Source organism: Elgaria multicarinata, chromosome 7 (genome assembly GCF_023053635.1).
Source record: "Elgaria multicarinata webbii isolate HBS135686 ecotype San Diego chromosome 7, rElgMul1.1.pri, whole genome shotgun sequence".
Taxonomy (NCBI): Eukaryota; Metazoa; Chordata; class Lepidosauria; order Squamata; family Anguidae; genus Elgaria; species Elgaria multicarinata.
In genome coordinates this window covers 7166548-7192909 of record NC_086177.1, presented here as the reverse complement: position 1 = coordinate 7192909, position 26362 = coordinate 7166548, and the positions used below count along the sequence as shown (strand labels likewise).

At 45.0% G+C, this 26362-nt stretch overlaps 2 protein-coding genes across 2 annotated transcripts in view; one reads left to right on the top strand and one right to left on the bottom strand.

Moving 5' to 3' along the window:
- The first annotated feature begins 1918 nt into the window (after positions 1-1918).
- NKX2-4 (NK2 homeobox 4) lies at positions 1919-3420 on the top strand. The gene is made up of 2 exons (XM_063129713.1): positions 1919-2318; positions 2714-3420. The coding sequence occupies exons 1-2, from the start codon at positions 1937-1939 to the stop codon at positions 3418-3420; spliced, it is 1089 nt and encodes a 362-aa protein (XP_062985783.1). The 5' UTR covers positions 1919-1936.
- A 9919-nt stretch (positions 3421-13339) lies between these two features.
- XRN2 (5'-3' exoribonuclease 2) overlaps positions 13340-26362 on the bottom strand; it is a 64778-nt gene continuing 51755 nt past the window's right edge. Inside the window, exons 28-30 of the mRNA XM_063130178.1 lie at positions 22766-22835; positions 18247-18391; positions 13340-15452 (exon numbers count right to left, since the gene is read on the bottom strand). Of these exons, the coding sequence (XP_062986248.1) occupies positions 15396-15452; positions 18247-18391; positions 22766-22835 (272 nt within the window). The 3' untranslated portion in view covers positions 13340-15395. The remainder of the gene's footprint in view (positions 15453-18246; positions 18392-22765; positions 22836-26362) is intronic.

Sequence of the window (26362 nt, the reverse complement as noted above, 5' to 3'; positions counted from 1 at the left end):
GCGGGGGGGACAGAGCGGTAAGAAGGGCCTAAGCCCTCTAGGGCGGAAGGGGACCCAACCAGTTGTGATCTGGCACACGGGTAACGGCCATCAGTCAACCTGAACTCTCGTCCCTGTGTTCCCATTCACATACACACAGCTGCTTCCTGAAGCCCCGCTTGGCAGCGGAGATCGATTCGTTTTCTCAGAGAACTGCGACGTCCCCTCTAGCGGAGGTTCTTCCATGCAAAAGCAAAGCTGCTGGTTTGCCTGTTCTTTCTCCGGCTCCAGCTAAACTCAGGCCGTGGAGCAAAAGTCCCGCTGAAGTCCGCGGCGCGCTCTCCGTATTAGTCGCGCGTTTAACAGGTCGGATGCCCAGAAAGGCTGCGAATCGGGAAAGCTGTTGTCGACCCGCAGCACAGGCCGAATCACGTCCTGTTCGTTTCCACGGGACTTGTTGCTCGCCAAAGGCTGTCACTGCAGCCAGCGCTGCGCTTGCACGCTCACTTCCCCTCGAGCTAGCAGGCTCGACCGGCAAAGATCGACGCGGTCGCACGCAAACCCATCCTTCACTGGGAAGAGCCCTGCCCCCGCGGGTTTCTTAGCCTGGCCAAACCTGCGGTTGCCCCATTTCCACACTCTTTTGTGGTCCCCTTTCAGGGGGTCCCCTTCGCGGAGGCAGTTCCCCCTCTTGGTGGATAGCCCGTTTCCTTGGGCACGGTTCTTGGACACCTTCAGAGCACTTGGCTCTCCCCCCCCCCGCCCTCTCTCGCTCGCTCGCTCGCTCTCGCTTTCTTTTCCCACTTCCCACATTTGGGCAAGAGGTCTAGATGGCTCCAAAAGTTGCTGCCAGCTCACTGGCTCAAGCACTTCCGCCTCCCCGCCCCCTTGGGACTTCTGCTACGCTTTCCAAAGCGCTTCAGGTGCCATTCTCTCCCCCTGTCGGGTAGGGCAGCGGGGTCCTCGGTGGCGCGCAAGGCTGTGTCCTCTGACTTGCCTCGTTCCCCTTCTCCCCAGTATTTCTGTGACGGTGTTTCCGGACCGTCCAGACCGGAGGTCCTCCTGTCTCCCCTTCAGCAGTCCGAGCGCGACGGGTACTCGCAGGTGCAAGGAGGCGGGGGGGGGGGGCGGCGGCCCGGAGGCTCGCACCAACCTGGCCAGGCCTGCGCCCCAGGGGCCTGGATGGAGAGCCGGGCAGGGAAGGCGCCTGCCCACCCACCCACCGCCTTTGGCTGGTGCCAAAAGGAGAACGGAGGGCTGCACTGGGGACCTCCGGGGACTCCGAGGGCTGGACTTTGGCGGGCTCTTTGGCGCCCATTTTGGCGGGCTTTGGGTATTCCCTGTTGGGGCCAGCTCTGAAGGAAGGGGAGGCCGAGGGAGCAGCTGAGGGAACCCTTCCAGTGAGGAACTCTGCCTCTAAGAAGGCCTTTGGCGAACACGCGGGGGGGGGGGGGGAGGTCTGTTCCTGGCGCGCGTGCTGCCACGGCCTCCCGCCGCGGGGCTTGAGGAGGCGGCGGCTGAGGGGTCCCGTCGCAGGGAGCTGCGGGCCAGGGGGTCGCCAGGGTGCGGAGCAGGTGGAGATGCGCGTCTCATTGGCTGAGGTGGGGGGGGAGAACCCTCCCACGCTGGAGAGGGCTGAGGGAGCGAGCGAGCGAGTGGCTGCCGAGGGGGGCCTTGGTCGTGGCTCCGCCCCCGCCGGTGTCTGTCGTAAACCTGGTGCCGCCGGGCTGAAATAAGCCCCAGCCAAGAAGCGAGCGGAGGGAGGGCTGGCGCGCCGCCGCCCCCTCCGCCGCCCCCTGCGCCTCCGCCTCCGCCTCCGCCTCCTGCTGCTGCCGTCCTGGCCGGGTCCCGGCGCAGCGGCGGCGGCGGCGCTTAGCGCCCCATTTTCTCCGGACTCCGCTGCTGCGTCCGCCGGGCGCGCGAGCGAGAAGGGAGCCCAGGGGCGGCCCGGCGCGCCATGTCGCTCAGCCCCAAGCACACGACGCCCTTCTCCGTCTCCGACATCCTGAGCCCCATGGAGGAGACCTACAAGAAGTTCGGCGCCATGGAGGGCAGCCTGGGCGCCCCTCTGGGCGTGGGCGCCGCCGCCTACCGGCAGCCCCCGACCGCGGCCCTCCCGCCGCAGCAGCAGCACCCCATGGCCGGCGGCCACAACTCCGCCGCCTACCACTCCATGGCGCACGCCGGGGTCTCGCAGTTCGCCCACGGCTCGGTGGCGGGCTACTGCAACGGCGGGCTGGGCAACGTGGGCGACCTCGCGCCCTACCCCGACAGCGTGCGCAGCAGCGCGGCTGCCTCCGGGTGGTACGGAACCAACGCGGATCCCCGCTACCCCACGAGTAAGCGAGGGGAGGCTCGCAGGGAGCGGGCTGGAGGGGGCGTGGGCGGGCGGACGGGCGGGAGGGAGGGGGGAGGCAGCGGGGTCTCCCATCTGGGTTCCTGTCCGGAGCCGAGCGGCCCCTTCCTTCCCCTGGTCGCCATTCCCGCCGAAGTTCGGGGATCGAGCCTACTTGGCCAGGGGAAGGGGGCACTCTTGACACCCCAGGGCCGAGGGAGGGAGAGACATCCGCTCTTCGGGACAGGGCGACATGAGCCGTTTCATAAACGCTCTCCTTCGTGTGATCATCGCGATGCTGACCGTCCCCGCCGCCCCTGTTCCCTGCCTCCGAGGTGGCGCCCCCTCGCCCCTGACCCCTGGCCAGGCCACCTCTTGACCCGCGCCATATGTGTTCAGTTTCCAGGCTGATGGGCCCGTCGGGGGGCATGAACATGGCCGGCATGGGGGCCCTGTCCGGGATCGCGGAGGCCGCCAAGTCCATGGCCCCCGGGCTGCACGCCCCGCCGCGGAGGAAGCGGAGGGTGCTGTTCTCGCAGGCGCAGGTCTACGAGCTGGAGCGGCGCTTCAAGCAGCAGAAGTACCTCTCGGCGCCCGAGCGGGAGCACCTGGCCAGCCTGATCCACCTCACGCCCACCCAGGTGAAGATCTGGTTCCAGAACCACCGCTACAAGATGAAGCGCCAAGCCAAGGACAAGGCGGCGGCGGCGCAGCAGCTCCCGCCGCCGCCCCCGCCCCCGCCGCCGCCCGAGGGCTCCAGCCTGTGCCAGCAGCAGCAGCAGCCGGCGCCCCAAGCCGCTTCTCCGCGGCGCGTGGCCGTGCCCGTCCTGGTCAAGGACGGCAAGCCCTGCCCGCACAGCGCAGCCGGCGTGGGCCAGCCCGCCGGACAAGCCCTGGGGGGCGGCGGGGCGGGCGGCAGCGCCGGGCAGCACCCGCACCCGCAGCAGCAGCAGCAGGTGGGCCCCGCGCCGGAGCTGGAAGAGCTGTCCCCCAGCCCCCCGTCGCTCCACAGCCAGGTGGGCTCCCTGGCGCAGATGGACGCGGTCGCCGTCGACTACAACGGCGGCATGGTCAACGCCAGCTTGCTCTATGGCCGGACATGGTGATCCCCTCCGTCCCTCCCTCCCCCGCTCCCTCCCCGTCCCCTCCCCGCCCAGTACCCCCGAAGCGCCCCTTTTCTCTCGCCCTGGCTGTGCCTGCGCCCGCCGGCCCCTGGGACCAGCCGCGCCCCCCCTTAGCTGCTGGAAACCTCCGGCGGTCCCCGAGAGGATCCGGCTGGGCTAGCGGGACAGCGCTGAGGAACTGGCCTGCTTCGCACCCTGGGAAGCCTCCTCGGCTGCTGCACGCGCTCCTTCAGGCCCCAAGCCCAGGTAGATCCGCTCCGCTCCGCCGCCACAGCGGGATTACAGGTGTTGAAGCGGAGTTGGGGGGTTCCTGAGCGGGCTCGCGGGTTCTTCGCTAACGTGGTTTGCCATCCGCTCCAGCGCGAGGGAAAAGCATAGAAAGAACGAGAAACACACCAGCCAGGCTTTCTCGGAGGAAGGATGGAGGCCGCCCCGGGCGTGGCTTAGGGTAGTTCCAGAACTCGGTTGGAGCGGTGGTTGTACATAACTGACAAAGCCAAGTGAACCAGATCAACCAGAGTCTTCTGAAGTGCGACTTCTCCTTGGGGGGAAGGGGGGGATGCAACTAATAATAATACTAATAATTTTTAAGGGAACTCCTTAAGTGCAATCTCATTATTACTGATGCTCAAGGTCGTCGGGCAACATAATCCGCCGTTTTCACAAAAGAGAAGGAGCAACACTCACACGGAAAGGAGGGAAGGAGGGCCGGAGCACTTACTTATCCCAGTCGGGATATTTTTAAGAACTTTTTAAACTTGCACGCTGAGATTTAAAAAAACAACTTTTGATTGTTAGGTATTATTTGGATGTATTGCTGGCAAAAAAAAACCCAGTAATGCTAAATCTACCAATTGTAAAAACAGAAAACAAACAAACTATGACCGGTTCCAATGAGATGGACTGATGAAACCATGGGCAGATGGTCCCCATCAGCAAGAAGCTTTACTGCGGCCGCCCCATGAAATGAATAGGAGCTGAGTAACAACACGGATAAACTTCCTTGGAGAGTGTGCCCTAATTTCATTTGAATGTCCACGTTTGTAAATGAATAAATAAATAAATAAAATGCTGCAATACTGGGGTGAACTCTTTAAAAAACCAAAAGAAGTAGTAAAAATTGGCTGGATGATAAAAAAAAAATTAGTAGAATTCTTTTATCCATTTAATGGGGGAAAAAACAATTAATGGACTAAAAAATAAATATAGAAAAGAATACACGCCAAAAAAGGGGGGGAGGAGGGAAAGAGAGATGAAGGGGGAGGGGTTACATTATTTCTTGCTCAGGTTTGTATTCCAAGAATTTGTATAAATATGAACTAACTTCTAAACCGCAGGAGGCTGAAATCCTGAGAACAGTTTGGAGCTCAGTGAGGTTTAAACAGTCTCTGCCTGGTGCAGGATTACGGCCAAAACCAACTGCGGCTTCTGACAAAGCCCAGAAAATTGCTCTTACAAAATGTTGCAAGTCATATTATGGGCTTGGAGTTGTTTATTATTATTATTATTATTATTATTATTATTATTATTATTATTATTATTATTATTTGCTTGCTTGTTTCTAAAAAAATGGAACAATTCATTCTTAACGCACCATTATTACGTGGGGTGTCAGTGATAATTATTTTTCTCATTTGGTCAGAAAAAGGCAGGTGATACTTTTCCATTAAGTTGTATTTGGTTTCATTTCTTTGGGGTGGGGGGCTTTTTAATGAGTTGGTAGGGTTTTGATGACCAGTCTGAAAACCTCAGATTGAAAATGAATTGACTAAACCAAAGCCTGGATCGAAATCTGGTAGGAACCATGTCAGTAACCAATTGTTTAATTAATGCAAATAAAATAAGGGGAATGCCAGAAATGAGAGGAGCATGATAAATTAGAAATACACAGCAATCAGAATCTGGTCTTAATCTGGGTTACAGCTGGTGGGAACAGAGATATCTAAAAGCAGTATAAGTGAATTGGTAGGAAGTTGAGGGTGTTTTTAAATGGAGGACATAGGTATTAATTTGTATAATTTATTTAATTAAACAGAGCACAGTACACTTGGAAGTTCTCCCGGGACTCCCCCATTGAGGTCATGGGGCTTGCTGAGAAGAATTTCCACGTGGGCTGTGCCCCTATTTTTTAAGATCCCTGTTTGCAACTCTTAATGGGAGCATTACAACAGTCTCAAACACCCCACCCCATCCACCCCAAGATACTGGAGTTTTCTGTGTAGGAGAGCATAAACCAAGCCCAGCTCCTACTCACTTCAATGGCGTGTACACAGAAGGATTTCCCCTTGGAATGTGCCTTTCTAGCACAATCCTATCCATGCCTACTCAGAAGTAAATCCCATTGAGTTCAATGGGGTATATTCCCAGGTAAATGGGTATAGGACTGCAGGCTTACTGCTCAATCCTATAATGTCTACCTAATGGTTCATTCCCCAACTCATGCAGGTAAGTATGTACAGGACAGCAACCTTAGTGCATTTTTTAAGGTAATGAATTTAAAGTAAACATGTTCTTGGGAATAACTGGTTCCGAAGCACCCATAATCAAGATACATTAATACTTCTAATTTATCTTAATTTTCTCCGAATTCGGAATAGAGACACTGGCTGAGTTCGGAGGATACGCTCATCAACCGAGGGTGGAGGTGGGTGGATGTGTTTTAATAGGAAGAGAATGGGAAACAACCGTTGATTAGCGTGTCGTCCGAACTCAGCCATTTACTTCGAAATAGGTCTCTTCGAAGGTCAAACTGAATCTTTATAAGCATGTGAAGGACAGTTAAACATTGAACTAAAAGGGCACGATCCTGCCGAAGTTAGTCGCTTTTTCAGTTCAGTTGATTTAAATAAGAAAGCAGGCCCTGGACAGTGCAAAGCTATAGTCTCTACCCAGAAGCAAATCTCGTTAAATTCAATAGGACTTACTTCCAGGTAAGAGCCTTAAGCTCTCTCATTTAAAACCATCGGGACTTTAAACTGCCTTGCTTTGGCTGGATCGTGGCCATTCAAAGAAAGTTAGGTTGCAATCCTATGAAGAACTCAAACTCACTGGACTTCCTGGGACGTAGTTTCGAGTAAGCACGGCCAGGACCGTTGCGCACGTGGGATTTGAGTAGTACTGTAATCAATCGGAATTAGTTCGTAGAGACGTTCTGGTTTTGCAGGAGTCCAGGTTAGCCTAAGCGCACTATTATTATTTGAACCGTGACTGGGTCGTGTTTAGGGTCCAAATTTAAAGTAAAATGCATAAAATTATTTGTATAAATCAATGCTTTAAAGCTGCAATCCTAAATATCCTTACTAGGAATACTTGGGTGCAGGGACACCAGTTAGGAAAGGCGAAGGGAAGAGAGAGAGAGAGAGAGAGAGAGAAGCAGCGAACACAATCAAGGGGGGTGGGGAGAGAGGGGGGCAGGCGGAGGCTTTTCTTCGAAATTCCAGTTCCAGGCCCTGAATGTCGCCTATCACAGATGGCACTCCACCTTCCGACTAGACACTTTAGGGCTTTGGCTGTATGAGACCTCACCATTACCTGGGAATCAGACTCCTGGGACTTACTTCCGAGCAAGCCTGCACAGGGATCGGGCTGTAAGTACTTTAATACTTTCCTGGGAGTCAGCCCCATTGACCCTCGGTGAGACTTACTTCCTGGTTGACTTCCATATAAGGCCGAAATCCTATACCCATTTACCTGGGACTTCGCCCTATTGAACTTAATGGGATTTACTTCTGAGTTGGGTTGCGTTGTAATCCAAGTATTTCGATTTAACTGCGCAAAGGAGCGGGTTGCAGGAAAGTCATACAGTCCTTCTCTCCCACCTCCCTTCCCGCTTTATTGTATTTACAATCTTAAATAAACGTTTGGACAAAAGGTAGTTTAGCCACTTGCTGAGGAAAGCAATTTTATTTTTCTTGTATTATAATGCCTTTATGACGACCGGCTAACTTTATTTGGACCAAGACAGCTACCTGCATCATTTTTTTTACGTTTAAAAAGAGTTTTTTTTTTCACTTTCCTTTTCTTAACCTTGCCGTCTTTGGGGGCTGAAAAAACTGTTACATCTAGTTGCCTTAACTATAAGGCTTACAGGAAGAGCGAATAAGAAGCGGAAAAAAATACCAACTATAAAGAACTTTTGAAAGGAGAAAGAGTGTAAAATGTTAATTAAATGTCGGGTGGTGGTGGTGGTGTTAACATTTGGTCGGATTAGTTAAAAGACTGAAAATTAATTTTAGAATTATTGGTACATTGGGTTAGGGTAAGCGCAAGTTCATTTAAGAGTAGGGCTGTGACCCTTAACGCATTTTCTGAGGAGCAAGCTCCATCGAACACAGAAGTCCTTCCTTTTCAATGAACAAGCGTAAGATTACACTGCAAATCTTAGATAATTTCTAGTAGTTACTTCCAAGTAAACTTGGCTATGATCTGAGAGTAAAAGGGTCGTTAACAACACTCTCTTGTTCATCACTTGGCCGACAGCCCTACTAAACTTGGTAGAACTTACTTCTAAGTAAACCTGCGTCGGATTGGGCTGCATATAACTCGGAACCGAAGCTGACGCCACTGAGAAGCGTGGTGTATGTCCGAAGGGAGGCTAAACTTTTGTCTCCATGCTTGAATCTGAGACACCTCATTCTGACATGCAGGGCAATCACTTTAATACTGCAACCATGCTGAGATAAATAGGTGGTTGTGAATCAGGCCAAATGCACAGTGACTAGGAAAAGTGGTTGTTTCGGCAAAAAGAGGCCTACAACACACACACACACACACACACACACACACACACACACACACACACACACGCTGAAATGTAAACTGTTCTGGGTCTTGTCATTTGGGAGTAATAGCTGCGATGAGCCCCAAAATTAAGAATGACCGAGAAAATGATGTGTTTTGTTATTATTGGACCATACTGGAAGCAAATTTTGGAATTGCCAAGGATTTTCTTTTCTTTTCTTTTTTGGACTTAAGTGTTCAGAACAATTCAGTATTGGGAAGATTTCAACATATACGAAGGCACTTTTCCAAAATTGCAGAGCCTTTTCCATGCACCCAGTAGCTTTCCCGACCTCGTCTGAACCGGCTGGCACTAATGCAGATTTAAAATGTGCAAAATCGATGGGAAGTTCTCTTTTGGGTGAGCCCCATAAAAAGGAACAGGAGCTTCGCGGGAACATGGCTCTGTTGTAGTGGTCTTGTACATTTCAGCGTGGGTCTCGCGTAGGAGAATTTCTCCGTGGTTTCCTTGTTTCTTATTAATGTCTTCATTTTTGTATGGAATAAAAATTTGACTGGACCCCTTTTGCAAGCCGTTTTCCACATAATAAACTGGAAAGGAGAAGATGCCAAGAAATATTAACAAAAACAAAGTCTCGGGGCATTTTAAAGGACTAACTACAGATATTGTGGCATAACCTTTCGTAGACCAGTGTCCATTTCAGCCGATCTTCTGTTTTTATGTTCATAAGGTATTAAACGTTTTAACATGAAGAAACAGGGCGACGGAGGAATATAAGAAAGTGACGATAAATAACGGATGTTGGTGCTCTACTTTTATCTGGGAATGTTGTTGTTTTTTAAAATAATCTAAATTCAGATTAGTCCATGCTCAAAAACAGTTATGGAGAGACGAGTTACAATAGTCCAGCCAAAGTTTCGGAAGCTGTGCGAAGGGTTGGAAGTTTAATTTTATACCTAGCACTTTTGTATATGAATGGGCTCTGGTCCAAACTGTCTCTCTTACCAGCTACTGAGTCTTCTGGTGCTGCGGCTGCAGAAGCTGGGGCGGGCCGGCGGGCGAAGGAGCTGCTTTCGGAATGGCGCCCTGGCCCGTGGGCAACGCCGGTTTCCAGGAAAGCAGAGAAAGTTCCCCATGGAAAACAGGACACACCTAAAGCCTTTTATCCGCACCTCTAAAATAATAGGAGGCTTAGGTTGGCAAGGTTTGGTCTCAGAAAGTAGGATGATTGAATAAAAGGAACAATCTCCCTCCCTCCCTCCCTCCCCTCCTCTCTCTCTCTCTCACACACACATACAGCAAACTTAAGTCAAGTACCCTGTACAGCGCCTAGCAGTATATTCTTTTTATTTGTGTGTTTGTTTATTTACCACCACTGTCATCCGCTGCCCTGCCACCCGTCCCCATGGTGTGTGGCAACTGCTAAAGTGCGCGCCTGTGCCTGTGTGTGTCCGTGTGTCCCCCTCCCTTCAGCGTTCCTTGCCCTTCCACCTTGACCCCCCCTTTCCTGAAAGGCAGCCCCCCCCCTCCGCCCCCGCCGGCACCTCGCGGAGAGCTTCTCCCTCTTCTTCTCCTTCTCCCTCTTCTTCTCCTTCTTCTCACGCAGCCCAGGGAAAGCTTTCGCCCCATTCAGCCGCAGCATTTTTCGGAGGGCTTGAAAGAAAGGCCCCCGCCGGCAATTAGCGCCGCGCAGAGCTCTGATGCGGCCCCAGCCCGGGCCGACTCGGCTGGGACTCATTAGCTGAAGAGGCGCCGAAGTGGCTCTGGAGCGGCCCGGCGAGGCAGGGCGAGGCAGAGCGAACAAAGCGCCGCCCAAACTTCGGCGCTCGCTGGCGCGCTCTCTCCCCGGGCTCCGGCCCCCGGAGGCTCCCACGGGCTGCGGCCTTTGAGCGGAGGCCGAGAGGGCTCCGGGCCAGCGAGAGCGAGAGCGAGAGCGAGAGCGTGCGCCGCGGCCCCTGGGGGCCTCTCTCCAAGACCCGCCGTCTGCGGGGCTGGCCGTTCTGGCCCGGGATCCCCACGGGGGAGGGCCGGCCCTGGCCCTGGCCCCGCTCTCCCCGCGGCAGGCGCTGTCCGAAGGGCCCCACGCGGGCTCTAGCGCCTGAGGGGGCGCTTCCACCCCTTCTCCCTCCCAGGCGCTTTTCCTTTTGGACCAGCTGCCCGAAGAGCCTTTTTTGGCTGTAAAGCAGGGCGAAAAATAATAATAATAATAATACTTCACACACACACACACACACACACACACACACCGGGCGGGCGCCGAGTTGAGGACCCCTGGAATCCAACGTTCCTCTCTTGGATCCGGTGCTCCGATTTCAGGGGAGCTGGGAATCTATTCTGGGTCTCAGTCAGAACCAGTGAAAGGAGTTCTCCAAGGTGCTGAAACGAGGCCGGGGCTACGATTCAGCACCTTGGAGAGCTCCTTTTGCTGTCTAGCTGGTTCTGGCTAAAACCCAGAATCGAACCACAGCCCAACGAAATTGGAGCCACCAGCCTCCACTGCTTCGATTTCTTCCCTGCCGGCGCCGTCTCTGCAGTTGGGGTCTTGGTCCCTGGCTAACCACGCCCGCATCTTTGCCCGGCCCTGGCCCAATGAGCTCCTCCGAGCTTGGCAGGGCAGCCAGAGAAAGAAACGGTGGTGGGAGTCCTGCTGTAGCGGCAACTGAATGGCTGGCAAGGAATGTCTCACCGCACCCAAGCAGGGAAAGCCGCGTCTATTTCCTATGGGATTTATTATTATTATTATTATTATTATTATTATTATTATTATTATTATTATTATTATTATTATTATTATATTATTTATTTATTTATTTATATAGCACCATCAATGTACATGGTGCTGTACAGAGTAAAACAGTAAATAGCAAGACCCTGCCGCATAGGCTTACAATTTGTAAAGGGTAGGTGTGAATGCAACAAACGCATTTGCAAAAAGAGATGTTCCTCAGGGAATCAGGATTGGCTGCTGCTTCCCGTCAAGTGTGCACTCATAGGAAACCCAGTTTTATTATTGTGTGAAACCACCCATCATCACTAGTATCTGTTTACCTCCTATGGTGCAATGAAGAAAGGATTTAGACCCTAACACCCCCGATCTGGAACTTTTAAGTGATCACACATTTCAGAAGTTAATACTCTAAGGAACTTGAAGTCCCCTTGGTTTTGAGGAGCTGTGTGGAAGCTGGTTGTATGCGTCTTTACTCGGAAGTAAATCCAATCGAAATTCAGTTCTCTCTGGAGTAGATATGCATAAGACGGCACTTTGAACCACCTGCTTAACACGCCCATTGAAATTTTATTATAAGTTGGTTGAATTCTCCCCTTAAAGTTCTACAAAGAGGCACTTCAGTTTAAAAAGTAGGCATTTGTTGTAAGGATTCACATTAAAGGAAACCTGGCAATCTTTCTCTGATCCTGGAAAAAGTAGCTAGAGGTCAATCCTAGCTAGCTACCACAGGTTTCTCCCAGTGCAAAGACCAGCAGACTACCAGATCAAAACACACCTTTGGGGATTTCGCACTCCATTCCACTTCCTCAGTCTGCAACTTCCTCAATCTGCGAGTCCCCAATCATGAGAATTCATGGTCAAAGTCTCTCTCTGTGTGTGTTTGTGTTTCTTTTATAATTTGGGGGTGGGAAAACAGAGTTCCTCTTGTTGTCTTGCAGCAGGCTAGGAAGGTCCTATATAATTTTAGCAGCAAATCGCAGGTAACACTGGTTAGGATGAACCTGCTCTTCCAGAGAAGCGATGAAGTTTGGTAACTCTCGTGTGGCTCAGAGTGGTAAGCGGCTACAGCCGAAACTCTCCCCACGGCCTGAGTTCGATCCCAGAGGTCGACTCAGAGGACGGTAAAATGAGTACCCAGCTAGCTGGGGGAAAGGTAACCGACTGGGGAAGGCAATGGCAAACCACCCCGCTACAAAGATCAGTGAAAGCAGGCATCCCTCTAGGAGTCAGCAATTACTCAAGTGCTTGCACGAGATTGGTGACGGGACCATGGATTTTACATTAAGCTTTCATTGCTACCAATTTCTGCTTTACACTGCACAGGTCCTTAGCTAGCAACTTGCTTTATTTACTTCAAATTCTCAAGTCATTGGCTCATAAATGGGGAAAATGTAGAAAATAAAAGGGATCTTAGAATGTTGTAAGAACGGAGGAAGGGCTGATTCACATATACATGGAGTTCATACAGGCAGTTGATTAGAAATAACTGCATTAGAGGAAAACCTGCCATGCGTATGGGATGTCCAAATTGTCACTTGATGTGTTACCCAGTAAGAACATGCATAAGAGAGCTTCCCAAAACTGCTCTCTTCTATCCCTCCACTCACATCTAGTCCTATGTGCCTCACAAACTGGCCCCTTCCATCCCATGGTAGCAGACATTTGCTTTTTGAACATTAGTTTAAATGGCAGGTACTTGCACTGTTTGGATAGTTCCCTGGATTTGGGGGCGGGGTGTGTGCCTCCAAGTAGTATAAGGTTATTCCTATAAACAACAACAACAACAACAACAACAACGATGGTAGAAAATATAAACCAGTGAAGGCCTGGTCTACAGAAGCCGGAGACTGAGGTAGAATCCTGAGGTGATACAGTCCGTTCTATCAGGTCAGACTGCAGATGGGGATACTGCCCCTTAAACAATTTTTTTTGCAAGTAAAAACACGTCAAGGAGAAACGTGCTATCAAAGTCTGCTCCATATTTTTTTCGTTTTCTACTTACAGCAATTGGTTTTTTTTCATTCCATTAGGAAATGGCACACCCAATGGCAACCTCCAGTGTGAAGTGGTACAATCCACTCTATTACCTCATGGGCAGATGAAGTCAAACTTGAAATAATTCAAAGCAAGTATGTTTGGCATCAAGCCGTGAATAGAATTTAAAATCAATCAGGACTTAACCCAGGGAAAGTATGAAGTAATACTGAGAATGTGTCAAGTTACCAGCCCTCATAAAAATTGTGAAAAATCTGATTTTTTGAAATCAATAACTGGGTGTTAAGGAACTAGAGCAGTGGTTCCCAAACTTTTTCAGGTCACCGCCCCCTTGGTTCCACAAACTCATGCCCAGCGCCCCCTACCCTACACTATAAAAATCGTTATTCAGAATAGTGGTTTTCAACGACCCACTAAAGAAGATAACAACAATAAAATTCAAAACAGTAACAATTGAATATTTATTCAAAATCCAATTACATTTTTTTAGTATATTCAATTAAACATAACTGATGAACATGATCCAGTGATATCATCTTTTCAAAGTCTGATAGTCATTTAGCAAGAATATTAGACATCACATTTAGTAACTAGGGTAGAGTACCTCACTATTCTGTAAATTCTTTATGTGATGAATGGGCTTGATGAAGTGTTACCACTTTCCCAATGTCTGGTTTAAAATCACTTAACATGATTCCTAAATCACTACATTTAGTAATCTGGAGTCAATTTCTTTTCTTAGAGAGAATTAGGCAGACCACACTAAAACCACATTCCACCAAATATGATGTTGGAAATGCAACCAGGAGCTTCTAAACCACTCTCCATAGTGCAGGATAGTGATCAGAAATTTCCTTCTGTAACCAAAACTCCTGGTATGATTTCTTAAATTTTGGCTTCAGCTCAATGTCATTTTGTAGCTCAATTGGCCCCTTTAAATGGGAAGCACTTGCCACAGGCTTGCCAAGGGAAGGAAGGAAAAGAGAGCGAATGCCTGTTTTGCAGCCGGTGTGGCAGGGCACACCAAGCAGGGTATGTCTCTTCATTAGCGTTTTGGTGCTTTTGAAACATTTCAATTCACCGTTAAAAGGACTCTTCTTAAACGGTATGAATACATGTGTGGATTCTTCCCCTAGATGGCTTGGGACCAAACTACCTTCTCCCATAAAAATGTCCCTGGGTTTTAAGACCTTCTGGAGAGGCGCTTCTCGGAAAAGACCACCTCGAGCGCCCCCCTGCCGCCCCTTTGCCTCTTAGTGCCCCTCTATGCAATCCCACCGCCCACTTTGGGAACCAATGAACTAGAGTGTGGCCTCCATAGCCCTCATATAGAATGCAATCCTATGCATGTCTACTCAGAAATACTCTATGAAGTTCAATTAGATTTACTCTCAAGTAAGTATTGCAGCTGCAATTTCTCATCAGTTGATAACTAGTGGAGTGAATATCTGAACACATATATTAAAATATATAGCATCTGAGGATGATGACATCAAGTGAACATTAAAGACTATAGTTTTCTGAAATTTACCATTTGGGCTCAATTCAGTCACTTCTCACCTGCTAAAATTGCACCCCCCACCATGTGGGATTTTCATGTTGTCCTCCTAAGAGCAAAAAGCGGAGTTTGTGGAATAGTGGTACACAACCTAATGATGTGGAGAAGGGACCAGCTAGACACCCCTTAGTATCTAAACAATGTGGGAAAAGCCTTATGCTAGCAAGTCAACATTTAAGTAGTTAAGGAAATAAGGTTTTTCTTCTCTCCCTCTCTCACAGCTGCACGTACGTACACACACACACACACACAGAGTTTGCTTTATGTGGGCAAAAATATAAGTGACCTGCAGATGAAACTCAAGAGTTCATTGTTTCAGATCCATTTATATGATGTTTGAACACCAATATTGGCATGATTCAACTAAAGTTAAGAACTTCTTGTTTAATTCCATAATATGAGTTAAATGTCATAATAAAGACCACGCAGGTTTTGTAAAAGTTGACTTTTACTTGTGAGTTCAGCAATCATGTTTTCAAAGGGACAAATACATCAATGAAGCAATCAGAAGGAATACTGAAAAAGTCTTTTAAGATTCGGTCCTTGTAGATGGCTTTCTAAGTCAACTTCCACAATTACACACAATTGTGCATATTTCTGTTGATCTTTTCAATGCTATTTTTCTAATGTTAAACATTTTTGGAATTGTGAACCTAAGGAATATTCTGATGTGAAATCGAAAGTCATCAACAATGTAAATGTAATGCTATAAAACCCACACTAAAGACAGAACAGTACTCTTGCTTCATTAGATGTTCACACAAGCAAATAAGTATTAATTGTATTCTGCAATACAGTTGTAAAGCAACATACGCATCATATCAAATCTTCTCAGTAAAAATGTACAGTTTAAAAAGAAAGATTATCATCTGATAACTACTCAGATGATAAATGATCATAAAAACAGATTTTAAATTGTGGAAAATGCCAAAAGACTAATTCCAATTGTATCTTCCAGAAGAGGGTGGCAATGGGTAAGGTCTTCCATAACCCTGCAAAAGAAACAAAAGACATTATTTTATTTGTCTTAATCATAGGCTATTACCAGAAAGGGGGCGTGGGGAGAACAATTATGAAATAGTAATGTTTCAAGCAAAAAAGGACAATACAAATGAAAGTACCATCCGATTAAATTTAAGCAATTTTGTCTCATTCATCAGGGGTCTGGAAACAAAGCGCCATGAAGAGAGACTGAAAGAACTGGGCATGTTTAGCCTGGAGAAGAGAAGATTGAGGGGAGACATGAGAGCACTCTTCAAATACTTAAAAGGTTGTCACACAGAGGAGGACCAGGATCTCTTCTCGATCCTTCCAGAGTGCAGGACATGGAATAACGGGCTCAAATTAAAGAAAGCCAGATTCCAGCTGGACATCAGGAAAAACTTCCTGACTGTTAGAGTAGTACGACAATGGAATCAGTTACCTAGGGAGGTTGTGGGCTCTCCCACACTAGAGGCCTTCAAGAGGCAGCTGGACAAGCATCTGTCAGGGATGCTTTAGGGTGGATTCCTGCATTGAGCAGGGGGTTGGACTCGATGGCCTTGTAGGCCTCTTCCAACTCTGCTATTCTATGATTCTATGAACAATAGATCTATTGATCAATAGATATATTTTCAGTTGGCATTTCCCCTATAAAATGGGATTTAAGAGCTGCAAAGTATATGCACATTAATATGGGGAACCTAAAATGTAAACTTTGCACAGCGTTTCGTTTAGCAATGTATTTGCGTACAAGTTTAAGCTTAATATTCACAATAATTTGCTGCCTGAATTTTGGGGTCTGTTTCTTACCAGGTATAGAAAATTTCTGCTCAATTTTTTATTTATATTACAATTGTGCAGCCTAGGAGAGGTGGTTCAATTACTTGAAATATAGAATGCCAAGAGTTGATTCAAAACAAGCTCTTAAGAATATAAGAAGAGTTGTGCTGGATCAGACCAAAGACCTATCTAGTCCAGCGTTCTGCTGCCACAGTGACTAACCAAATGCCTATGGGAAGCCCACAAGCAGGCTACGAAGACAGTAACACTCTCTGGGTCTTGTTTCCCAGTGACTGGAGTTCAAAGGTATACTGGAGGCAATATATAGCCATCATGACCAGTAGATGGATAACCTTATCCTCCATTAATTGGTTTAATCCCTTTTAAAAGCCATCCAAGTTGGTGGCCATCATTGTATCTTGTGATAGTGAATTCCAGTTTAACTGTATGCTGCTGTATGAAGAAGTATTTTCTTTTGCCCTTCTGCTTCCACCATAAGCTTCACTAGATGACCCTGGGTTCTATGAGTGTTACAAGTTAAAGTATCCACTTCGTCTTCACCATGCAGAATTGTATACACTTCTGTCATGTTACCCTTTACTTCCCTTTTTTCTAAGCTAAGAAGCTCCAAACATAACCTTTCCCCATAGGGGAGTGTTTGTTTTTTGTACAAATAACCCTATACTTACTCTGAAGGGGAGGAAATCTGGGTGTGTGTGTGAGAATCACACTACATTTATTAAATAGTATTAACATCTCTGTAAACCAAATCTCATCTCCGGAGTGCTGCCAGCTAACTCAGCAACTGCCGTCTTATAGGCAAATGAGTGGTGTCTGCTGCAGAAGCCCTTTCTTTGGTAACATGGGAGAAGATTGCTGGGCTGATACCATAAGGTGTGACCACAGAACCATTGGTAAATAAGGTGACGTAACCCCTTTTCTTTTGCCGGAGTATAACACTAATTAATCAGTGTCACCTAGAAAACATTTTTACCCTACGAAGTGTGTTGCACTTAACTTTGCACCACCTGCCTCCCTCACCAAGCATGCAGCAACAGAAAGTGACAACCGGCAGCACTTCTTCAGCTATTCTGGTTAGTGGAAGCAGCTAGCATGATACGCTTCCTGTCTGCAACTGTAAGACATTGCCAGGTGTGGAGAACTTCAGCTTTTCATTATCAGCAGCCTTGTCTGATCTAGACAACTCATTTTTAACAGGAACTAGGTCCAAGTGATGCTTGCTTGAGTGTTTGGACAGCTCTCCCCATACAACTGTGGTAAGAAGCCTTCACCAAATGCTCCGGACAGCTTGTCAACAGCTTGATGCAATTTCAATAGAGCTTTTAGTATCAGGTGTTCAAGATAGGAATTGCTGAAACACTTACACCCTCATGCAATCATCCTAGTAATGCACAAGTGCAGGCCTGAGATATCAGTGGATTACTTTGTTTTGGTGCTAGCAATGAAATGTCAATGGATCAAGGGAGCAGGGGGGGAAATCAAGATTAGGAATGATTTTTTGTCTTTCTGATTGTGTGCAATTCTATATTTATAAGATAGTGATTACAAGAGGGGGATGAGATTATTCTTAATTGCTATAGGCAAGAATTTATTCTCCTAAAAGAGGGTATATGGATCCATACTGGTCCTTTTGTGCCAGAGCTTTGGCATTTTGTGGTAGCACATAGTTTGGAGAAACTGAGTCATCCTTAAGTCCCACTGAAATCAACAGGACAAGTGGGCAACAACAAGTGGGTAATAACATTCTTTACAATGGCCCTAGCCACAATTAACATCCTTGGAAATAGATATACTGAAAAATTCACTGGGTTCCCAAGTACCTTGTTGTAAAACTGCACTCGCTCCTAAAAGATGACAAATGCTTAACATCCCTGCTACAACTGTGACTGTACATTTTATTTTTTTCAAAGAACATTTTTTTTAGCCTCCAGGGTACATTTCCTCAGTTTCCTCTGAACACAGCTTGCTAGAGGACCATACAAAAATCACACAATACTCTGTTACCTGTCTTCCCCGATCCCTCCGGTCATTGGGCCTTTGTGGATAATTCATTGGTCCACCTGGACCTTGGTACTGATTTTGTTGATATGATGGTCCCTGGGAGTGGGGCATGCGGTTCCAAGCAAGAAGAGGGGTGGCCCCAGAATTTCTGAGAAAAGAACAGGTGTCACCATAACTTCTTACCTTCCATATGAAGGCTACTGTTTTGCATGTAGCATTATCTGAGAGCTATGGCATACTTCAGCTCTGTTTAGCATATAGCTTATTTACACAAAGCTTTAGTGCCTCTTATCAGGGCCATAGTTATATTACAACAATGTTGCTCCTTCCCTAATGATGGGATTTTTTTTTTAAAAAAACCCCAACCCTAACAATAAAACCCTCTGCGTTAGCCTTTCATTCCCACATGTTAATTGGCAACAAACATAAGGATTTGAACATCTTTTTCAAAATTAGATTCAGGTTTTAAAAATAATCTGAAAGGATCTGGTCCATTTGGTATTGCTGACTCTCCAACATACCTCTCTGCAGTTATTTGAAATATAAATGTAAGATAATATTCTGTTTCGCTGGTGTAATTTATCTCAAGAGTAAACAAGTGCTAGGCTTTATTTTCTGAACATCCAGGCTAAATCTGGGAATCTATTCTTTCTAGTTAATTGCAGGTTGCAAATGAATTCTTACGGCAGAATAGTTTGAATCCAGGGTAGGAGCTTTAGCTGTTATCTCCCCCAGCCCCTCAACCCATTATTCGACTCAATATGTCAGAAGGTCTGATCAGGAAGAAACCTTTTCAAATTCTATTGATGCCGTTTTCAATTGACCACAGTGACCTAGCAACATAAGCACTAATTGGGATGGACCAGCCAACATTTGCTTTACAGTTTATATGGGAACACAAATGCAATGTCTATTATCACCAAGAATGCCACCCTAGATTACCAACAAGAAGAAATGCTTTAACTGCCTTCAAGTGTCTAGGTTAATAGTACTAGTACAAAACAACAGGTACTAAATATATATAAATATATTCAGAAAAATGTATAGTTATGACCTGGGACAGGATTTCATTAATCTTACTAAAAATTCAGAATCCACTTATATATATGTATGTATGTATCTGCATAATCAATATCATCCTCCTATGGGGAAAGTATTGCAAAAACCAACAGGTAGTGGAGTGTACTTTGGAGAACAGGCATCAAGTAAGCAGCTTGCCCCTTTGGCCTATATTTAAATTTAAAATATGGCAGTCAATGTGGTATAAAGGTAGAGATGAGGTTTCTTGAAATTCCCAGCTGAACTCTACCAAAAACAGTAAGCCAAAAAAACACCTCTGCATTTCATTGTTTTCTGAATCCAAGAGGGCTTTAGGCTTGTTTCTTTCAAACAGCAGCAAACCTCTTTTGAAACAGCTGCCTCCCCCCACCAAGTCAAATGGAACTGGCTGCTTTAGTAGGAAGTCCATGTGTGGCCTTTCAATAGTTCCAGCCTCTCAGCAGTGCCTTCTTCCCCTTGGCTGCTGATCAGTGGTGACAGCCAAGCACTACTTTCCACAGCCACAACGTAAATGCCTTGTGCTCTGTGATGAACAGTGTTACATGTAGGTAGCTTTCTCACTCATGAGCTATCAAAAGATGAAATGAAGAAACCTCATTTCTATGAGAACATTTTCTATGAGAACTTATAACAACTGCCTTGCTGGATCAGACCAAAGAGCCATCAAGACCAGAACTGTGTTTCCAACAGGAGACACCTTTGGGTGCTCAAAAACGAAGCATGAATGTGATGATGTTTGACCTCAGCATCTAATGCTCACAGATGTATGATTAAGACGTAAAAAGCTTCACCATGCAAAAGTGATATAGCAAGTAGCTGTATTAAAGGCTCAATAAAAGAAATAAAACCTTAGTAGACAAGTATAGCATTATCATGTAAATGCATGTATGTATTTCTACACCACCATTCTTCCATCATGGAATTCAAGGTGGAAGACAAACGATTCCCAGGTAGTCTTCCATCAAGGCATTGACCAGATCCTGACCTGCTTAGTTAGCTTCAGCAAGGTTGCTGCATCATGTACTGTATTCATTCAGACCATTCTCTGGGATTACAGATCCACTCAACATATCAACACACTGCTGTCAAAAGTGTTGTGTTGTCCATAACTACAATAACACAGACTAATCCTGAAACTGATAATATTAACCAAGCTTCTATATAACACTGGGCAGTATTCAATGAGGCACTGCCAATTCTGTTGCACACTGCCAATTCCATTCAGCGAGTGCCACCCAATGCTTCTGCAATGGAGATTTCGCACTTCTGGGAGCAACTGGAAACAAGCAGAAATGTCGGTTTCTGGAATAGGGCAAGTTAGCAGAGCCTACATAAGGGAGCTCCGTCCACTTGTCCCGATCCAGCAATGAGCACTTCCGTTCATTTCATGGCTTCCTCTAGGAAGCCTTAAATTTCTGTTGCACAAGCAGTGAGTCCCACTTGTGGAAAAGAAACACTCTGTTCTGCAGAAGAGCTAGAGGCCTGAAACATATTTTGCCATACACCTTGACCTCCTTGCAGATACAATCTATCATGAAAATACATATTCTTGACCTACTTACTGATGGATGTCTATCAAGAAGTTCAATATTTAAAATATTACATCACTCATAACATTTGAGAATTATTTCCTTTTCCTCACAAATGGTTAAAATTTGGTAGGCCTGCCACAGCGTGATAAAGTTGCTTCAGGGAGCAAACCTATCAGCTGGCCATCCTTGGATAATATTTGGCATTTTTATTTGTTTTTATTTATTTTCTCTCTGGTTCTTAAGGTGAGGCTCTCCAAAAGAAACTGTATACAGTTACCAGGACAGACACAGGGTCATCGTACTCTGGTGGAGAGAATGTCAGCAGACATAATGCCAACACAGGGAGAAAACATGAACTGCCTGTGAGGATCAACTAGGCAAGTGCCAGAGGTGGGAGAGGACAGCCTTCTATCTTCTGGTAAAATATTGTAGGAATCTTAAGCACGCTGTCCCCTGTCTTTATTTGACCTGCTTTCCCCTTTGGCTTAGGAAAAGAATGGCTTCAGCTAAGCAAACTACTTGCTTTTGTCTTAGTTAAATGGAGGGAGGCTCAGGAAGGTTTAATCTCGACATAGGAGGCTCACAATGAAAAGTATGAGAGCCCCTGTAACATCTTACCATTTTATTTCATTTCAGTATTAATATGAAAATCCGTGAGAACACATTAATGAGTATTCTTATGACTATGAAGAGTTTGCATACAACAGATAGAATTGATACAAAAGCGTTTCTAGTTTTAATATACTTCACTATATTAGAGACTAACATAAAGCTCTTATGACAGAAAGATTATGGCAAAGCCATGGTACTATTCTTGAGCTCCTTTGAAAAAGAACTTTCACATACAAGAACATGTAGTGCTTCATGTTAAATCATTGATCAGAATTCCAAAAATAAAATATATCGTCTTGGAAACGTGATCGCATGCAGAAAAATTAAAAAGAGAGGTTTCCTTGAATGTGGTAAGAATCAGAATCTGTTGCTTGAGAAACACAGTCCAATATTTTGTTATCAATTGTGCTGTTATAGCATGGAACAACACATACAAAGAAAACATATGCTCTATTTAGTAACCATTTTACATGTATAGTCTTATTGTGCACTACAAATATAATAGGAATTATTCACAGACAGACTTTGCAAACTCCAGGATATCTGGTCTTAAGGGCATACAATCAGTTCTCAATGAAGAAACATATATAAAACATCCCTTATTATCAAACCATGTCACATTCTCTCTGTTCCATGGTACTTATTGGACTGCAGATTCCTTAATCCTCCCCAGAGTCCCTCCTGCATTTAATTCAGTTCAGTCTTAAGTAGTTAAAGAAACTGTTTTCAGTGGCAACTAATAACTACTGACCTACAGTGACACTGCCCTACAATAGACTTGTCAGACCTGAAAAAGCTGAACCAAAGAAGCTGATTAGGACTTCAAGAGGTTTGTAGCAAGAATCAATGGCTAGTCTGTACTAATGCTGTGGTTTCACCACAGTGATGATAAAAGTGGACCACCATTAGTTATGCCTCATTAAGCTCCACGACTCTCCTAAAAAGAAATTTGTTTAGCCTGTCCAAAACCTAATGCAGTTTTAAGCTGTCTGTGTTGAAATTCATAGTGCCTCCAAAGCTTCAATGAGACAGAGGCCAAAGAACCAAGAATGCCATATCTGAAGCAACTATACCAAAGTTAATTTTGTAGTTTCTGATTATTAATGGAAAGGTTTTTCCTTTAAACAACACACACACACACAAAGAAAAATGACTCACAACTTGAGAGAGCTACATGATGCCTCTTTATAACAAAAATATATGCTATAGAAATTATATAGGGAACTAGTTTAAACTGGGAACCTCACTTATGTCATCAGTAAAAACAAACTTAACAAAATACAAGAAATATATTTTATAAAGTTATGTATTCACTATACCTGTCAAATCTTTGTGGTGGTTGTTGAAACAGAGGTGTAGGACCTTGCCAGGAGTCTTGGGGCCTAAGGTCTGTGGAGTAAAAAAAAAAGAAAAGAAAAGAAAAGAAAGAAACAAAGAAAAGAAAAAAACAGAAAGAAAAAATTAACATATTAAAGTTAAATGAAAATAAATCTATGTGTTTCAAGTAGTGCTGCTAAACATGCCTATTTGGAAAATATCTGGGTAAGAATAGCTTAATTTCCAAAGTTTAGTGGAGAGAGACTTTGGAGTGGCTTCTGAGAAAGCAGACTCAATCTTGTTATTGCTATCATTATATCTGATTGATCATATGGCTTTTAACTGATCAATTACATACAATTGCAATGACATCAAAACCTCTGGTCCCCTTTTCAGACATCGAAAAAATGCAAGAACTTTCCACTTAACAAAACAAAAACTGCCACCCATTATTAGAAATATGCCTTTAATATTTTATTTTTCATTCTATATTAGTGAAACAGAAGAAAGCACAAAAAACAAGTCCCCAAACCATCAATGATATTCTTAACTACAGCAACACTGGTTAACAAATTGCCAACATGAAATAATCAACGAAAGTATTCTTCATTGATTAATAGCACAATTCAATTCATGTTTACTCAAAAGCAGTAATGTGGGTTTTCAGGGAATATTTTTTTGCTAATTTGCATAAAGTCATTTGCATCAGAAAAATATAGGAAAATCACTAGAAAGTGATTTAATTTAGCATGCTAATTAAATATAAATAAACAAAGCTAAAAAAAGTAGCCCATATTTTTTTTTGACCCAATAAACCTTAAATATTTATGGGGGGAAATTATGGTGCTTTAAATGTTATATTATATAGATATTTTACTGGAATACTTGTAAACATTTAACGACAATGACATGTACTTTCCTTATGTTGTTTCTTTCTTGTATTTAAAGAAATGTACTGAAAACTGTTGACACACTAATTCAGCCTTACCAACCTGGTGGCCTCCAGATGTGTTGGACTACAATTCCCAGGATCCCCTAGTCAGCATAGCACCTTAGGCTGCACTTATTAATTCTAGCAAACCAAAGAACTGTGCTTGATATATTAACAACCACTCATCTACTTCTCTTCCACCGTCACGACTTATTAGTTCCTTTTCAGACTAACTTAAATGTTTTTCAATGTCTTATATGTATTCTCTCATATATTTTCTGGGATAATCACTTGAAAAAACATTAATTACAACTTTGAAATGGCCAAGCTTATCAAATATTGCATTTGGCAACCATTCATTGTTACTAATGAATTTCTGTAACAGAATTTTTTTTTACAGAAAAATAAAGCACCAGAAATTTGTCAGGAAAATTTTCTGCCCCGCATCACTACTGAGGAGTAAGTCCCACCATATACAGTGGGGCTTATTTCCTAGTAAGTGTGCTTAGGTTTTTAGCCCTACTAATAATACACATAGCTGAAGGAAGTCAATGATTGTTTAAATAAATGTGACCTATTTGGAAATTATTCTCCCTCCGTCTCCATCAGCGTTATTATTTACCTTGCGTTTTCTGAATGGGGTGGGGTATCAATCTAAATAAATACATTTATTGTAACCTGAAATCCATGTAATTGCAGGATAAGGATATGTACTTGGCAAAATGTGACTAAGGACACAAGGCACTGCAACCATCTGATACTACTAAACACCAGCCACTTAAGTTTTTTCTTAGTACTACAAAGGTATACGATCAACAGCACTTTAATAAGCCATGCAATTAAATGGTTGCTGTCCTTCTAAATAAATGGACCTGTAAACAGAATGAAAGAAACATATAATCAATAGTTCCCTGGCTAGTTCAAAACACTTGTATCGTGTATCAATCAAAAGCTTCAGTTTCACTGGCATCTTTGATTATCTTCAATGGAGTTGAAGTGCAACCTAATTATAACAGCTGGTTTCAGGCGTTGTCTAATGGATATATATGATAGGATAGCAATGCCCCTATTAAATTATTAATATTCAAGGACACCAGGTCCTAGCAATAATTTACCGGAATGCCATATTGTGTTTTTGTTTTGTTTTGTTTTTTAAATGCTCCAATTTACAAAGGCAATGTCTGGAAGAGAACCTGAGCCCCCTCTCCATGTACTGACAGACTGGATAACTTATGTTTTAATGGTCTGACATGAACAGAAGCTTTTTACGGTGATCCTTGAGAGAACTGTGTACAGTGCAGGCAGGTCTGATTGACACTGACATAACTTTGCTGATAGAAATCCAGCCCAATTTTCAACTCTGGCAATTCCTGCTTCGGTTGGTGTTTGATCAGAGTAATTCAGTCAACAGGCAAACAAACAAAGCTTCTTGCTATACGTCCATCAGAGACCAGAGAATGTCCCTATCTGAACTATAAATAATATAAATAGGGACCCAGTGTTTAAGGCAAGAGAGCACCATTATAAACAACGACATTCAGACAGTACAAAGCTTGTGTACGATACTATAGGAAGCAACCACCTTTATACTGGTCATTTAATCTCTAGAATTCATTCAAAGATGCAGTCCCTCTACACACATACAACACACAAAAACGTCATTTGAAAGGAAAAAAATGAAATTCAAGTTCATGTCAAGGCTTACGCTTTATTAAAATTAACTTGATACTGGCCAGTCAGCCTATTCTAAAAAAAAATGAGTGACTTATAAACCATAAAAGAGATGTAGCAGCCATTTCTATACAGAGGCAGTTCACATCTTTGGTTGTCCCTACGGAAGTCTACCAAACAGTCCAGAACATTTCATGGGCAGGATAGGGCTCCAGCCCTTTGCCGCTTTCACTTCTATGGTCAGGGCTGTGGCTTGGAGCACCTGCCTTGCATTCAGAAGGTTCAATCCCCAGCTTCTACAGGTGGGACTAGAAAAGCTCCTGCCTGAAACCCTGGAGAGCTGCTGCCAGCCAGTGTCAACAATACTGGGCTAGATGGACCAAGGGTATGACTCCGTATAAGGCAGCTTCCTATGTTCCAAATATTTCTGAGGGGGAGAGAGGAAGGGTGCTAGCCCTTGCTCCATCCCATCCGCTACTGCTCCTGTCCTACCCACGCAAAAAGGACCAAACTCAGGATATCAAAGAGGATAACATGTTAAATGAGAATAAGCAAAAAGCTGAAGGATACACTATGGAACGAATGAGTTTTCACATAGTTATTGGGAGCAGATAAATAAAAAAACACTGATCTGGACACGTTCTAGAGGTTCATGCTCTGTTATCCAAGTGTCTATATGAAGTGTATACTCCTGCATGAAGACACAGTATTGAAAATAGTCTTCCATACTCAAGGAACATACATACCACTCATCTAAGAAACAATGGAAAGAGTATAACACCAACTTTTCACCATTCAATATAGCTATGAAAGAAAATGAGTAAGGGAGGGATTGTAAAAACGAAGCCGACATTTCAAAAGAAAAGGTACAGACCATGAGAGGCAAAATGACAGTTAATAATTCATCAGTCTTGAAAATATAAGCAATTCCTAGAACGATGCAGTGATTTAAGCTGTCCTCTCCAGTAGCAATTCAAGTGACAACTTATGTAATCAG

What these genes read in the sequence shown, in the direction of transcription:
- NKX2-4 (XM_063129713.1), top strand. Translation starts at nt 1,937, where the DNA reads ATGTCGCTCAGCCCCAAGCACACGACGCCCTTCTCCGTCTCCGACATC. An exon ending in GGATCCCCGCTACCCCACGA is followed by an intron (nt 2,319 to 2,713) that starts GTAAGCGAGGGG and finishes ATATGTGTTCAG; the next exon opens with TTTCCAGGCTGATGGGCCCG.